At 27.1% G+C, this 18,567-nt stretch overlaps 1 protein-coding gene across 1 annotated transcript; it reads right to left on the bottom strand.

Moving 5' to 3' along the window:
* Positions 1-1,424: 1,424 nt before the first annotated feature.
* LOC129958646 (myosin regulatory light chain 12A-like) lies at positions 1,425-13,848 on the bottom strand. Its single transcript, XM_056071249.1, has 8 exons — positions 13,690-13,848; positions 8,654-8,902; positions 7,201-7,276; positions 5,681-5,782; positions 3,641-3,716; positions 3,489-3,537; positions 2,355-2,483; positions 1,425-1,568 (listed from the first exon to the last, which is right to left on the bottom strand). The coding sequence occupies exons 1-7, from the start codon at positions 13,690-13,692 to the stop codon at positions 2,370-2,372; spliced, it is 669 nt and encodes a 222-aa protein (XP_055927224.1). The 5' UTR covers positions 13,693-13,848; the 3' UTR covers positions 1,425-1,568; positions 2,355-2,369.
* Positions 13,849-18,567: the final 4,719 nt, after the last annotated feature.

Consider the following 18,567-nt stretch of genomic DNA (forward strand, 5'->3'; position numbering starts at 1 on the left):
TATAAAACCCTGAAACTCTTCAAAACAATAAATTTTATTATCCGCAATATTCCCTTTATATAATAGGGATTCCCAATTTATAGGTCAACTGGTTTCAGTCAATTATTTCAATTTTCAATGGTTCTTAACAAGATCTTGAATGTATATTATCTTTCCAGAATTTCCACACAAAAAAATGATGAGGGTTGTTTTTTTTCCCCTTCATGAAAGTACCTTTTTGGCCCTTAAAACTTTTTTGGAAATAACATCTGCTGTTCATCTCTAAGAAAATGCGCCTAACTTCGAGGATGAAGTGGGTCACTATAGATTCTGCTTCTTAAAAGTGCATCACAATGTGTACAAGTTTGGGAAAACCTGATCTATGGATATCAGTCATAACATACTGATAGCAACAAAATCAAATCAACATGTTCTCTAGTACAAATCATATTATAATTATTATATCTTATATATATTGCCATTTCTTGTGTCACTAGATTTTCCAATAAATCCACTGAAGTTACTTTATCTTTATAGTTAATTTTTGAAAATGTAAATGAACACTTGCAAAGCTAAGTAATACTATCGTAGACACAGGAGATAAATTAAAATAAGGCAAATGAAATGAATACTTGATGAACAAATTTAACTTGTATAACTAACAAACGATAAAATTCGTGCAATCTGAATTATTTCTAAAGATCTCTCTAACAATTATCGTGATAAACAGTGTTTCGAGTTATCAGCAGTTTCCAAGAAGTGCAATACATGAAATTGAAACATATATTTTAAACTTAAAACTTTTTAAACCTTAAAATTTTTCCATTCATAATAATTTTTTTAAAAAAATTGAATTTATGTTTTTAAAAGCGTTTGTAAAAATATTGTTAAATTATTTTCGTAATTTTCGATATTTTGAGCCGAATTCAATACTTATTGCATCCATTGCATATACAGTGATTTCATCTGTTTCATTTTTTATTTGGTTCAGAATAACTGTATGACTTTCTCTCTCATTCTAGTTTGATCTTTCTCTCTTTTTTTTTCGGAAGACAAGTATTACTTTTGCTAATTAAAGCAAGTCAATATTAATTATGTTAACAAGACAAGTTAATGTTACAAGTAAAGATTCAAAAAGAATTACAAATTTTTCGATCTGAAGCCTGGGTTTAACCTTCAAAATTTGTTAAAATTATTCTATCCTCGCAATAATCTATCGTTTTTTTTTGGCCAATTAATTTTAAAATTAATTATTAGTCAACGGCTCCATTGGATATTTATATCTATTAAAAATTATATTTAAAGGCTTGATTCATCACACATTGTGAGCTTAAATTTAATATGAATATATTTCATTAATTTGAATAAAGTAAGAGTTGCTGATTCTCATCAATTGTATAAAAAGAAAAAAAATGCACAGTAAAGGAAAAAAAATAAATAAAGCATTAAATAATGAAATATTTTATTTGTTCATTTTGTCAGACAGTTGGTAAATTCCATCATTCAAAATATTGTAGATATGGTTTTAATTCATCTAATGTGCCAGCTAATGCGTAGAGTTAAATCTACGTCTTCAGTTCCTTTTCTTCCTAGAAAAGATTTTGATATTTTATATAATCTACAAAAATCATACTAGTAGTTTAGCAAATAAGAAATCACACAAATTCTGACAATTTTAATTCTGATTTTTTTCTTAATTAAAAGTTTTGCAATCCATACTGGTATGCAAGGAATAGATATCAATCTGAATTTGACGTATTTTTGGATGGTCTCCTAAAATACAGAAATAGTCTAACACTTGCATATGATTAGATATTTCATAAAACCCATACTTAAATTTAAGTTGCAATATTTCTCTACTCAATTATTTTTTAATAAAGTTACAACAAGAAGCGCTGTCATTGAAACTTCAGAATTATTTTTACTGTATATTAATAGTCGTTGAGAAAAAACTAATCGTTACAGATAATGTTATCCAAGTATCGTTGTTTTCTGATTCCTTAAGTACTTGATTAATAAATATTTATCAAAAATTCTAAAAATAAATGTTCTTCAATGAACACAAAAATTTAGAATAAAGGTTAAATGATATACTATTTCCGAGACTTGTCTAAGTGCTTTATCAATTCTGAAAAAATTGTTTATTCAGACTGTGAAACCACCAAAAAAAGTAATCACAAATTATCTTTATCATCCTCAAAGCAAGAAGTCTTTTTATTAAAAAAAAATTGAAGAATTCAGCAAAAAATCTATAGAAATGGTTTATTTATGTTAAGAAGTTTCTTCTACTATGTGATCTATTTGCGTTGTCGTTGTGAACTAAACTATAAAAATTAGAGTTTTTTAGGCGCATAGTAAAAAGTAACAAAGATTACCTGTGAATTTAGCTTTTAACCACCATCTGTATCATCATCTTCATCACCTTTTGTTAGAATTTGTGTAAACCTTCGTATACTGATGTAACCTTCTTTATCAACTGGCGCTTCTTTAAGACAAATGTCAGCCTAAAATAAAGAATTACTGTTGTAGCAAGTAAAAATAGAATAATTTGAAAACACATCTTCATTAATAATTTTGATTCGCTGATGGTAATAGTGCAATTGGAACTAAGCCTGCAAAGTTAGCTCAGTATTAATAATACATCGTTCCCTTTTTATGACTGATTCAAAAAAATGCTCTTACTCTTCTGCTATCCTTGCATTAACAAAAACAATTCAAAATAAATATATACATAATTCAAGTTACAAAAATTAAACTTTTTGAATTTGACTGACAGTATTATAAAAAAGACAGGAAATATTGTATAAGACTCATAACCGAAAGTTCCATTTGTTTTTATAGATAGTAAAAAAAAAGATTATTGAAGATTCCTATAATGACTATTTGACATGATCTACATTTCGTGACAGACATCTTCATGTTTTTATGATAATAAAATATATATTGATTTTTTTTTCTTTTTTAACTAACTGACATAAATAAAATTCTTATAAAGCTCTGATTAAAATCAGATCTTTGAGCTACATAAGCCAAAAGAGCCATGATATAGTTAAATATAATCTTTGCTTAGAACAAATTGCTTTATTTAATTATACCATTTCATTTATCTTCTTAGCTAAGCACCGAGGACATATAGCGAATATCTACTATTTTCCATTTATTTCTGTTTTAAATATGCTCTTAAATATTTTAACAAAATTTATAAATTTAATATTATAGCACAACTAATATTAACAAAAAGATGTATATTTACAGCACATAAGCTGCTTTTTGAAGTTTCAAGATTGATATTTTGATGGTAACTTTTGCAAAAATGAAATTATACTTCGCTCAACAATGCAAAAATACTGAAGGATTTATATATTTTTTGATTTATAGATAAGATAAAACGTATATAATTGTTTGGAGTGCGAAGAATACTACAGGCCGACAATTCATTTATACAAGGTTCATAATTATAAATAACTTAATGAAAATATTGTAACTACAATTTCAAAATCATTGCTTACCTCTTCATCAGTAAACTTATCTCCACGCTTTCGTAAAGTATTTTTTAATCTGAAAAAATAAATTATATTATTTAATGAGAATAATTAATTATCTTTATTTTTAAAAAATATACATCATTCCCTCTCTGTAAAATTACTTATTAAAAACTTACACTTCTTCTTTCATTTTACCATCGCCTTCGTCAAAAATGGAAAACGCTGACAGGATGACATCTTCTTCGTCAGTTCCTAAAATTAAAAGAAAAAATGCAGAATAAAAACATTTCAATCAAACCATTTACAGCTATGATCAGTTTACATGCAAAAGTGTTAAAAACCTTTATCAAGGCTATCGAAATAGCCAAATAACCCATAGTTTACTGTAGAAAAGAATTTCATTTTTTAGGTCCCCATCGCCAAACGGTGCCAAGGAATTTTTATTCAAATTTCACCTTGTAGATTCTTGTTACTAACATCAAGGAAGAAATTCATATTGGTATATTCAAACTTTTGGATTAATTATTAAAAATTAAATGCCTTTTTATTAACTGTTGATTAATTGTTTATTTTCATTTAATCGAGATAAAAAAAAAGATATTTTGGAATAAAACCGTAGTTGTGAGTTAAAAATTTTAAGAAGCACTGCATTTTACACAACTCACTTTTCTTCGTAAATGAATATTTTACGTAAAAGTAATTGAATATTTTAACACTGTTTTTTGAAAAATAAAAGGCACGGATGCTAGAATTGAAAAGAAATTATTATATACGCATCAGTTAATGAATTCGAAGCCAAATTTTATTAAACGTCTTTGGTAGCGAATTAATCTATATAATTAGGCATTGTCTATCAAGTGTGTATAAGCCGAATCTTAAATCTATATAGGAAATGCACAGTAACAGAATATGCTAGAAAATATATTTCGCACCCATGATAAATGCTGACTACAAGACAAATTTTCCAGTTGTTATACAAATCGCTATGGGCTTTTCAATTATTTTCGAAAACAGTATGAAAATCTAACATTAAAAGTACATAATAGTTGAAAGTATATCAAAATGTGTCTGTTTTTCAATGATCTCTTACGTCTTTAGTCATTTTCTGAAATAAGTCCATACTGTTGCTTCGATGTATTTCATAAAGTGTTCATCTAATTTTTTAACTTATTCTCTTATATAAATATAAATATCTTACGATTTTATATCTTTGCTCATTATTTTAGATATAGACAAATCCGGTGCTTAGGTTACATCAGATTCTATGTTTATTAATCTATCACAATCGAAATAAAATCTGCAATACAGTTATTGTTACTGAACGATATTTAGGGCATATCTATTTTAAATAATGATTCTCTTTCAAAACAAAAATCTTCTGTTAATCATTATATAAGTATTTACATGGTAGAGAAAAATAATTCTGACGTTTTCTTTTGAAAACCCATGATTGATATCAGAAAGTTATTTTTAAGAAAAGTCGTTATATCAAATAGTATAGTAATTATTTTTACCCACTACTAATGGAAATTTTAATTACTCAGAAACTGAGATCAGAAATTTGCTCTGAATTTGCATGAACAATATTAATTTTTCCTTGTCTTTTAATCCTTCTTCAATTGAACTGAAAATAAAAATTGACATCTCCTTTATTATATCCATTCAATAATAATTACAATTTTAATGTTAATTTTTCACATTCTTATTGTATAGTACAATTTTTTACTATTTGTTTTTCTTTTTATTGTAAATATTCATCCTTATAAGCTGACTGCGTTTGTTTCTGCATGTTTCCTGATTTTAGTATACTCCACTTTATTATTTATTAGATTCAGGTTTTATTATTAATGTTACGTTGTTTAATTATTAATCAAAAATTTTTGTCCAGTTGAGATTGATCATTGATTTCTAACTTTAAAACTTTCGTAACTAGGGTTGCTTAATTTCAGCATATGTTTTATGAAGAAGCGTACCTTGTATCTGATTGTTACATTTCAAATACATCCATCCATTTAATGTCTATGAAGGCTGGTTAAATTGCCAGTTCTTATACACGCTCAAGTACCAGTTGTAACTTCACTCCGAATGAAATTAGTTTGTGAAAAAAAAGAATTAATTTGATTTCTAATCATTTTGCCTTCTTAAAAAAAAATTACCCACTGCGGAATTATTTCAATAAGATAGAGAACGGAGTTCCTTAGCTCTTTTCTACTGACCTGATATTCTTTCTCCAAAGATAGTAAGAAACATAGTGAAGTTCAGTGGTCCTGGGGCTTCGGCTAGCATTGACTGCAAGTCTTCATCATCAACTTCTCGCCCTTTTAAATAAAAAGCCTGCTGTTAAGTTTGCAGCAAGTATTTAATGACTTTTCATATTAAATCTTATCTATAGTTGCAGAAAACCCAATTGTTAGTTAACAAAAGAAAGATGTCTTTGAACATCAAAACAAAAGTCAATTTAAATTTAATGTTAATTAACCAAATTTTTTTCAAATTGATTAAAAATATTCCATCTGAAAGGTTATTATCTTATCCTTAAATATAAGTAAACGAGACATTTCCTGTTTAGTAGTAAGTACAAATACCGCATTAAAATTTAAATTTAAAAAATTGAACTCATCTTTAATTGATGTTAAAACTATAAACAATTATAAATGTCATTGAAAATGCATTTCCTTTATAAAAATGGCCTTTTGTAAAAAAGTTAGTAAAACAGAGTTAAAAAGTAGATATTTAGACTATTTTTTTCTGCAAAATCACTTAGTCATTAAAACTCAACGAACTTTAAAATACTTCCAGCTGTAAAATTCCGAAATCGGTTGTTCTTGATTACATTTGGAAAAAAAACAATGGCATGCATACGTTTCCATTGAAAATCACCAACCCTGTATATATATGAATAATTAGATGCGTTTAATTCGAATTAACTACAATCTAAAAATTTTTTACTAAAGAAGTTTAAATTGTATAATTCACGATTCTCTTAAATAGCATGATAAGAAGAGAAATAAAATGAATTCCAAAAAAGGGATTTTCATAGAAAATCTATTAAAATAGTATTGATTAATGTCTTTTGAACTCTATTAAAATTGGAATTCTCTTAAAATCTTATTACAATCCTTTTCCTAATAATTCTATATTTATAAATCTTCCAAATTTATGTAATTATTTCAAATTCCTATAATCATATAATGGCAACTTTTAAATACATAAATAGCTTCAAATATTTTAATGACTCTTCTTTTCATGTTAACCAGGAAAGTGAATCATTGAACGCTTCTATTTTTCTTAATTTTGATATCAAAACTTATCTTAATATTGATTCCATCTCACTTTCTCATTAAACATTGTTACAAATTGTTATCGTTGTAGAAGAAAGCTGATTTTGTTAGCATTATTATTTTATTCTCTAAACTGAAAATGTAAATAATTGAAAGAAGTCAGTGAACATAGAAAGATTTTCACTCGTATAATATCGTAAGAGAGGTTATCGAACACAAGGAAAGCGCATATCTATATCATAAAACTTGAATCTTTAGACATGTCATAAAATAAACGTGTTTATCGAAATAAAATAAATTTAACATAAATTTAGATATGCATCATCAAATCAAATACTGTTTGTTTTGAAATATATCATTATTCTCACTTTTAAGACTTCTGAAATCTTTACACAACATAAATTTCGCTTATTTACTACCATACTCCTGCAAAGTAAATTAATAATAATACTTGCCTAAGAGATCAAACGTTATTTTTAAGTCAGACTTTGTAATGAAACCATCCTTATCTTGATCAATTAGTTGAAATGCCTGCAATATATAAAATATACTTTGCTATAAAGAAGGTTTAATGAATGATTTAATTCACACTTTTCAAACTGTTTTAATTAGATAAAAAAAATCCTTTGAATTTCTATGAACTTTAAAAACTGCTACTGTTGCTGAAATGATATTCTAGGAAATCATTTGAATTTCTATGAACTTTAAAAACTACTATTGTTGCTGAAATGATATTCTAGGAAATCATTTGAATTTCTATGAACTTTAAAAGCTGCTACTGTTGCTGAAATATATTTCCCATAAATATTCTGATTGAAAAACATTTTGGTACTTTACCAGAAGGCTCATTATAATAACGAAAGATTTCAATTTTGCTTGTAACTCAATTTTCATGTTTTAAAAGATTCGTTTAAAATAGTGGGTCTTAATCTTTAACTACTTCGAACTTAGCTTTCCAAATCAGTTTTGATAGCACTGCATTCACCAACCCTTCCGAGAGTTTCTGTTGATTTTTCTTCCTTCTGGTGAATTTTAAAGTTTTGAACAATTCATATCAAAATTAATTTCATAATTTTTAAATTAATATAACTGCTTTTAAAAGAAACCGCGATGACGTGTCTTCACTTTGGAGTCGGACATTTGCGGGCTAGAGACTCATTATTCCAAATATCTACCCTGTAAGGCTAGTCTTATGGATCTTAAATTTATCCAGGTTTACTATTTCCTCGCCAGTGTGTTGTGGAACTTTGAAGACGAAAATGTCAAATTAAATGTCGTCCTTGTTATATGACATGCTAGCTTAATCTCAAAGTAGTCATCGAGTAGCCTCTAAACAAAACGCTAGTCTAACCAACTTAACTTCCTTTAAGAATGATAATTTACTTATGCATAAGTAAAATACATTGCTCTTTATTTTAGTTTAAAGATTATTTTTTTCCCATTTCTTCATGCATTATTTTAACTTGATATTTGTTTCATGTTTGCAAAGATGAAATATTTTAATCGACCTTTCATTTGCTTTGTAATGTACAAGAGTTTTGAAATTTTGCATATCTATGTCTTCTCGATGAAAATACACTACTTCAAGATTTTCAGAACTTATTTATCAATATGTCGATTAATTTAAATGTAATTTTAAACGAATGAAACCATTTAGTAAAGAATTTTAAAAAATATATTTCAAAGTCTTTATAGCATTAAATTACAAATTAAGTTTTAAAAAGTAGAAAATAATTAAAATAAACAAACTATACTTCTTAATATACTATTAAAAGTGTTCGTTTTAAAACTATTTCTAATACATTTATTTTATTTTTATGTATTTGTTTTCTTCCTCTTTGTTATTTCCTTCTCCTATAGATTCAAACAAAAAAATTAGATTAAATCTTTCTTTTCCCTTACTCGTACCTCTTTAAATTCCTGCACTTTCCTCTGAGTAAACATGGCAAACACGTTCGAACCACATCTGTGAGCTTTCCGTTTTGTAGATGACTTTTTCTCCATGGTTGGGGGAGCGGTTATAATTGGCTGCTCGATAGGAACAGGATCGGAGGGGGTTTCATCAACAGCTACAGTTTCGCATTCCGCAGAAGCATCTGTTTCTTGAGCTGACTTCTTCTTGCTCTTCTTCTTCTTTTCTTTTTTATCTTCGTCACCCTGAAATTTACGAAATCAAAACATTTTTTGTTCTCTGAAAATAAATTAATGAATAACAGAAATATAGGACGATACTGAAATCATATAAAATATCAAATATCCCTTTCATGTGAAACGTCACTTTTTCATTGATCAAGTAAATTCATGCTTACATCGGATATACTAATTAAAGAAACCGTAAAAATTCTTAAAACTGAATTGAAAAATCTGTGATCATTGCACATTTTGCCTGTATGCATCCAGAAATCCCTGAATTTATTCAAACTTATGTTATAGGTATTTACAACTGAAGGAAAACATCTAAAAATTTATTATTTACTATTTTCTGCATTGTATAGAAAGAAGAAAGTATCTATTTTTTTATAAACCCAGGAACAGAAAGGCCTTTTATTTTCTTACAATACAAAATGTCTGTTATTTTTATAGCTTGCAATTCAGTAAGCCTCTGACTTCTTTTATAATTTTGTCTATTTTTAAAGAATAATAGCTTTAAATGTCTCCCATTTTAAAAACTTTATGAATGAATTATCTATACAATGTCGTAATTCATATTGTCAGGTAAAATGAATAAAGTCAAACTCTATTTATCTCATCCATACACAATGCATTTAATATCATGAAACGCATTTGAATATATATTTCATGGGTGTAACATCATCATGACAAGTATATGATTCGAGGAATTTATTTTCTTGTAGGTACAGAAAAAAAATTTCCTGATCAAATAGCGATGATTTTTATTCAATTGTAGTCCAAAACCTTTGAACGCTTCTAAATTGTAAATTCGATCATCAATAAAACAAGACGAATAAGAGTATAATGAAAAGTGAAATGTATGTGTACAATATCTTTGGCAGACAATTATTTTTACCGAAATTAATATGCATAAGTTTAAAAGAAAAGATATTGCATTGAAGAATCAATAGTAAAATTTTGAAAATTCAGAATTTATCACTGTATAAAATTTTACTTTATCCACCGCTAATAACCGCTGGATATTTTTTTTTTCTGATTTATCAAGCATCTAATTTTAAGTGACGTATAAGTTCTTTTCGAATTTTTCTCTATTCAAAGAGTTTTTTCAACAAAAGTTGAATACATTTATATAAATGATTGTAAAAAAATGAGAGAAAATAAATCAAACATTTGATTTTAAGTTTACTATTGTATTAAAATTAATTTACTAAAATATTAACTGTTAAATTAAAAATACTTAACCTTAAAACTTTTCTTCTTCAAATCAAAACTGAAGTAAACAAATTGTTTCGTTTATCCTTTATTAAATTATTCAAGATCAATTTAAAAGACTAGAATGAATAAATTCGCTGCTTGGGATTAGCATATTCGATATTTTCTAATACTGTTTATGATTCATGGAAAGTTATTTTTGTTTATATCACATTGTTTGATTTGCATAGAAATTAACATAAAAACACATTGATGTTAAAAATAAGCTTTTTGCCTTAATGATTAATTTTAATAATTAATTTTAGAAAAATAGCCAAGATTATCTTGAAAATAAAAAAAAATAAATGTGTAAGTCAAAAGAATATAAGGTACGTACTAACTTTGATTATAAAATTTAAAGATACCTCTGTTAAGTTTTAAACAATAATATTTACTTTATTAATTTAAAAACAATGAAACCCATTTATTATTGGTAAATACCTTTGTAGCATATATTTAACTATATAAAGATAGTTTAAAATACTTATTTTCATAATAAAAAAAAGTTCTATAGGAAAAATATTCCCTCTTTGAATAATATATGAAATATATTTTATAATGTACAAAGCGAAATTTTAAATGTATAAGGTACCATCAAAGAAATAAAAATAATCCAGAATTTTTTTAAAAAGTGCAATACAGTTACCAAAAAATAGGTATATCAAGACATATCTATAGTTAGAAGAATTTTAAAAATTTCTGATTTTATACAATAATTTCATTTGTTTATCTTTCATTCTTTACTGAATATAAATTGAAATCATTTCAACTTAATAATTAAAATACTTATTGCAATATCATATTCATCAAATTAGTCTTAGAAGAATGCAGGCAGTCATAAAAATCAGATGCAACTTAAAGGCTTTAAGGTTGCAACTTTGAACAAAATATAGCAAACTGCCTTAACTAATTCTTTATATTTATTTAGAATAATGAATTTTTAGAAATGCTGCGTTCATCTCCAACTATTATCGTTCCAATAAATGTATAATTATACATTCACATTCATACGTAAATATATTATTTAGAACTCAAAATGCATTAATTAAGAAAAATTGTATTTAAAAGAAATGGAAATTACTGGTAATCAATAAAATCTACGCACATTGCAAAAAAATTTAATTAATAATGCAAGGACAAATTTATCATTTGGAACTATTTCATTCCATTTATAATAAGGCTATTTCGGTATAGATATTGCATTGACTTTCACTCCCATTAACATTTTTTATATTTTAATGTAAGTCAAAAGAAACCTGTGTCAATTTTGTATCTCAACTTATACGATTCTAATTCGATGTATGAATTTTCATATTTCCTAACTCACTTGAAAAAAAAAACCAAGCAACAAAAGTATAAGCGCATTCAAGACTGAAATTTACTTTCATTAAATCTATACCCTAGTAGCACAAAGATGTTTCGCAAAATTTTGCGATATCATTCAATTTTCCCGATGTTGTAAAGTATCATAACAAAAAATCATCTACATCTAAAGTATCATGTTGATTACATTGTAGCATTAATTCTTGACTATTGTAAATAAGAATGAAAATGAAATAAACTAAAAGTTTCCAATCTATTCTTTCTGTGAAAAGACTAACGAATTTTACAAAATCACCAACAGGAACGTTCTCCCTTCAAATTTCTGCCATATATTATGGCATGTTTAAAGTTTAGTCATTTTATAAAATGAGCAAAATTGATTATGTATTTTGGACAACTTTTTATAGGCCCATTTCATCCAAAATCTGATATAGTTTTAGTATCAAAACTACAGACTAAATTTCATTTTTCTACGTTCTTGAATTACCGAGTCATTGCATTCATAGAGACATAAATATATAGAATGATAGACAGTCAACCAATAGAAGGATTTGGTCTAAAATTTAACCCATATCTATCATTCTAACTATATATTATTAAAGAGATATTCTAAATTTCAACAATTTTACGCTTTTGAGATATTGTATTCATAATTAAGGACAGATTGACAAACTAACTTCCTACTCAACATTTTTCATCCAAAATTTGAAAGAAATCTAAGATTTTGGGGAAAAGATCACTTTTCGATTTTCATTTCTCCTAGCTTATTAAGTTTCTGCTTATTAAGTCACAACGTTAAACAATCAATTACTAGTCAATTACCTTGCTTATTAAGTCACAAACGTAAAACAGAAATCCTGAAATTAAGGTCGGAAATGTGAGGATTCGTCAAACCTTATTTCTGCTTTGACGGTGCTGCATTTCATATATTTTTATTTCTACTAATGCACCAATACTTTTTGTTACATGCAGATGCTCAAAACAATTGAATCAGTGCTGAAAAGTAAATCGGAAAGGTTTAAAAATATGTTCTTTAAAATATTCTTTAGCAAATAGTTTTTAACGTAAAATTAATAAATTAGTGATTGATCTATACGAATATATAATCATTCGTATATTCGTTACCTTTTTTGTAATTAGTAGATATATTGAATTCGTATTAAAAAAACTCATTTTGTAGCTTTGTTTCTTGAATGATTAGTGTGGTTTTTATGCTCTTCTTGATAATGCATTCAATAAGCTATACAGTTTCAAATGCATCCCAACTTATTGCTTACTTTTTAATGTTACACTGTATGCTTGAAAATATATATCTGTTTGTTTTCGATGAAAAATTGCTTAAAACTGTCTGGCACATGGTATTAGCCAAATTAATCAAATCTAAAACCAGAAACTTTTCATTACTAATCACCAGTTATTTTCTTAATTTAATATTTTGCATGTTGGCACAATTTTTATGTGTTACGAATAAATCTAGTTATTGTACGTAACTTAGATTACAATATCTCATTTTAAATTAAGTCATATTTTTATTCCATTGTAATTTTTGGAATTCTTGAAATGATATCTCTGTCGGGAGAAAAAGCTTTGTTAAAAATATATATAGTTTCAGACAAAACTTGTTTCTTTTCTGTTTCTAAATCTCTCACTTGCATAGAATTTTTAAAAAAGAAGGTGTCATTGCCTATTAACACGGATGAAAACCGTGAAAGTAAACTTTACTCGACAGGAACTAAAATTTCTCTGTCTCTTCTGATTCATTACATCGGATCTGAACTTTAAATTAGAACAAAGTGAGTTCTGAAAAGAACAAATAAATTTTCTTTGCCTTCTTAACAAAAACAAAGTTGAGAAAGAAACTCTTGGTAATTGTAAATGGCAATGCTTTGTATTCAATTATATCTATCACGTCCCCGCTGTAATCTTGAATCTAAATCATCGCATAGAGCTTATTAATGCAATAAAAAGTTTAATTCTGTGCAAAAATTATATCTTTTTTAGATTACGAATTACCATCGAACCAAATTTAGATTATCGAAGAAAATGCTTGTTAATCAATATCATGATCACTGACCAAATTATCCAAAAAAAGTAAATAAAAGCTTAGTTTTAAGACAATGCAAATTAACCTTAAAAAGTGGATTTTTAAGTAAAAACATTGAACAGTTTAAATAAAAGTGAAAACGTTAAGTAAATAACATGAACTAATTAATTTTAGAAAGACAGCAACGACTTACCATGATTAGGAGCTAAAATGTTTAAGACCACTTCCGCACTGAACACTGATTTAATCCTTATGAATTTGTGGCTGTCACATTAGATGAAGATTTCAAAAGACAGGAAAATCCTTAAATAGCTGGCTATCCGTTAATTAGGTCGTCGTTTCAATGCAAAGTCACTTTTAGATAAACTCAACTAAATTTGGAAACCCGTGGGTTTTAGCTTCAAATAACCGACAAAAAAACCGAAAGGGAAAAAAACCCGAAATAAAAAGGGAGGGAATCCATAATTTTATTTACATTTCTCTGCAAATCCGAAAGCAGAGTGAAAAAGGAGAGCTTAGCGAATGAAAATTTCAACAAAAAAAAAAATCCATCAGCCTGTGTGTGTTACTTCAGTAGGATATAAAAATCTACTCAATGAATAATTTGAAAAACCCCATTTTCTTTGAAAAGTGTACTTTTCAGCCAAAAATTCGCTTTTGATCTATTTATACCCTTGGTTTACTCTTTAAGAGGCCAATTATTTTGATCTGATAGCATTCAGGTCTGAAAATTAAGCTTTTGAATTAATTAAATTGTTTATTTATTTATTCATACGCAATCGACTAGTAAAGTTTTTTTTTTTTTTTTTGAGATTTTTAAGAAAATGCAAAAATACAAATGAAGCTAAATATGCCAGAAGAATTCTCTCGAAAATATTTTAATCGAATTTTGGTTTGTATATTAAAAAAAATAGTTTTTAAAAAAGTGGTTCTGCAATCTCTAAATAAAATGCTCATTAAATCTCCTCAGTAAAATCAGCGAAAATACGCAATTATTCAAACAATATCTCCTTTAGACTATTGAGCTGTGGTTTTCACTCACGTGCCTAGACACAAACAACAATGAGTGATATATGTTGGAAAAATTTAATGGGAACAATCCCGACTAGATAATTAGGTTATGATTTAATGACGAATGAGACAAATTTCGCCATGCCTCTACAAGCATAGGTGCGAAATAACAATCAAGAAAAAAAGAAGCTAAAAAATTATCTATCCAAGAATTCTGATATCAAACAATGAAATTATATTTTCAGTGAATTCTTAAAGAAAGAGCTTAATGTAACTATCTAGAAATGTACTTTTCGAAAAATTAATCAGATCACAAATTAATGTGCATGTGAAATCTTTCTTGTTTCTGTAGAAGCAAATTTAATTAATTTTTCTCACTTTATTATTCATTCTTGAAATGTTAGAGGTCCTTTTCCTTTTTATTCAGGATTTCACTTGTCTGCTTTTTCATACAAAAATATATCTTTGCATGTTTTATGATTTGTTTGTACTATAAAAAAAATAATCTCGATTGAAGATGTTCTAGATGTTAATAACTTTCTCGTCAAATTCAAGATTAAATCATTTACCAATTAATGCATACGCTATAGCTGAAGATTGTTGTTGTTCATCAGTTTGGAGAAAATGGAGATTTCAAAGTAGTGCAAATGTCTTTTAATGCAAGTTTTATTGATGAATCTACGAAAGCATATCTGTAATTACAAGGACATTTTAGGAAAGAAATGACATACTAATCAAATTTATTAACATAATATCAGTTATAATCATGCACTAATCTATTAACATAATATCATGGGTAATTGTGCACAAATCTATTAACATAATATCGTATCACATTCAGAACTTCTGTTTTCGTGAAGTAATTAATTTTGCTTTCATTTCCACACTTCATTTGAGACAAAGGTCAAAACTCCTTGAGGTCAAGCTCCTTCTGAATTAGTAATTGTTTCATTTGTTTGCTAAAAAAGTAAAAGTATTAACTACCATATCTTATAATTTTTTTAATTTATTTATGTATATCTTAAATTTTAATTTGATATTTTTAACTATACATTTTACTTCATCAATATTTTTTTGAAAATATGTGTATATACTTCCACGTAGGTATACGTATAGTATTTATATTTTGAATTATTTGAACTTGTATCGGAATTTTGTTTCATCACGAGTCGCTATCAGGGTTTCTGAAAATGGGTCCCAATTATCCCCGTAATACAGAAATTTTAATCGCAATTATAATTGAATAGTAAAATAATACAAGTAATTATCCTACTTTTAATAAAAGAAACTGATGATATTGATAAACTGTTATTCATAAAAATTCAAATAGTTTGAGTAGTTCCGATCATTATTATTTTTGCATTGCGTTTTATTTGCTTTGTGATTGGTAAATAGCTAGTAACCTGATCCATGACATTTGAGGTTTGTTTTGACAATATTGCTTGAAATATTTAATGAAAATTATTATTACATCATAATAAGTATTTATATTACACTTACCTGTAAAGTGGGGACAAAAAAAGGAAAAGTAAAGGTTTATTTAACACCAAATTAAGAGCAAATGAACATTCAAAGATATAATTAGTTTATTCTACTTTTAGACACACTATATGTAGCAATATTAACAAACAACGTTCCAGTTTGTTTACCTTTTTCGAGTAACGGAAATTTTTCGTCTCTTGGTTAGCAAATGTCTGAATATCTAAATAATACACGTGTTAACGCATTGTTTTTTTTAATAGTAATGTGGCGCTCAGCGATAAAGATGAAGAAAAAATGCAAAGAAAAACTGAGAGGGCAATTTCAAAAGAAAAGATGATCTTAAAGCTGCTAAGTTGGCGGAAAAATGTTAAAAATTGATTCAATATTTAGATATTGGAGATATATGCAAAGAATATTCTCATTGTGAGGTTTTGAGTTTTGAATCGGATGTAGGCCGATCGGAAAATGTATGTTCTTATCATTGAAAGTTTAAGCTTCCAGCAGTGAACGAATAGCCATTGGAGTTTAAAAAATTCCTAACTAGAATTGACGAACATCGCGTACAGAATGAAACAACATCGGAGTTGGCAAGCGAAAGCGAGCAGGGGGGCAAAGCCCCTAATTTTTAATGATAAAAAACTATTGCTTGTTGCAACCGAATCTGTTTTCCGCCCTATTCCTAAATCTCCGAAGTAGTGGCTTTTTTTATTATTTTTCAATTTTAAAAAATATATAGCCTAATTCATGAGATATATAAATTGCAATATTTGATACATTCCATTTAAAATAATTTATAATCGTTATAGCTCCAATTTTGTTGATAAAAGTCGGGAAAATGAACCTTTATAAAAACATAAAAGGTTGAACATTATGAAACACGAGAAAAAAATTTAAAAGATTTAGAAGTGTGCTTTAAAAATGAATAAGGACTAATAATTCAATTTAGTAATTGAAAATAAGTTTCTCATTTCAAGTAGAAAATTCAGTCCCCAACCTAATTATTTTTTTCTCTGACATTTATACTACCTGAAAAACTTCTGCTGAGTGATAGGATCTGGTAGTATGACTTTTATCTAATTCTCAGCAATCAAAAACTATCATTAATGTCCAAAATAAACTTTAATTTAGTCAAATTTGGGCTCTTCAAAACTATTACATATTGCCTTCAACTTTATCAATCCCTCAGATTAACGAATAATGGTCATTCATTCTGGCACTTCTAACATAATGGATCAAAACGTAGATGTTTGTTGAAAAATCAACAATAAGTGACTCAAAATATTTCTTTCTCCTTCTCCACATCCTCTGTTTCTTGCTAAAAAGAGTCAAAATCATCTTCAGATTCCTATTCCAACATCACGATGTTGTTGTTTTTTTTGGGGTAAGGGGGGTTTCTCCTCCTTTAGAACTGTTTTCTTCTATACTCGACGTCAGCCAGTATCAAATCTTTACTAATAACCAGGCTTTCACACATAAAAAGTATTATGTGTGTAGATCACACTGAAGATTTTTTTAAATATCAGCTGTTAATTTGACATAAAATAATGAAATATTATTGTTGGAACAAGATATTACCGTGTTCCCAGATTTAATGTCCCTATCATATGATAAATTACACTAAATGCATGAAAAGAATATGTTTTTATCAATGTAAAAACCTGTTATAATTACACCACGAGGAAAATTACCTGGAATAACAAAGAAAAGTCCTGTTTCTCGGAAGAAAGTCCAAAAACGAAAAATGAATCTTATTTATAACTGTTATATCCTATAGATTCAAGAAATACATAACTATGCAATTTATCTTGCAGCTAACCGGTGAAAGGATTAAATAATAACACTTAGAAAATTTTTAGTTTTACTTTTCTTCACCGTTTGTTTGCATTAATTGCAAAGTACAATTAATGAAACAAACGTTTGAAAATTGTATTGAAAGACGTGGTAAAGCGTTATTTGTTTTCTTCTAGTATGTCTTAAAGAAAGCACATGTCACCCAGCTTGCTAGGGCTTCACCACTGCGTACTGTAGTCACTATTCCCAATTACTCTCACCGACCCTATATATGAATTATACGTAAATTCATTAATTATTCGTGATATTTATTACCAAACTCGCTTTTTTTCCTTTAAAAAATGATGTCATTATTTTCTTTCTCAAACATAATATCTTCATCATTGCATAATGTTCCTGTTGAGAATAAACTGAACCAAATTTCAGATATTTACTTGATTCTAAAATTACTAATTTAAAAAAAATAGCTTTAAAATAATTTTTGCAAATTCAAGTGAGAACATAAATTATTCAATAATAAACCATTTCATGAAGAGCACATTTATTTAAGTTTTCACTTAATATACATGCGACTCAGCATCCATACATTAAAATGCCCATGTTAAAAAATGAAAAACTACGGTAGCCGTCTACGTTAAAAACCCATTTTCGATCAAAAATTACAAGTTATATATATATATATATATATATATATTATCTGGAAACTTTTTTTTTACCTTCAAAACCGTTTTTATGTCTACGATAATTAAAGACGAAATTCAAGAAATATTAATGGAATTTAAAAGCT

Source organism: Argiope bruennichi, chromosome X1 (assembly GCF_947563725.1).
Source record: "Argiope bruennichi chromosome X1, qqArgBrue1.1, whole genome shotgun sequence".
NCBI classification, from domain to species: Eukaryota; Metazoa; Arthropoda; class Arachnida; order Araneae; family Araneidae; genus Argiope; species Argiope bruennichi.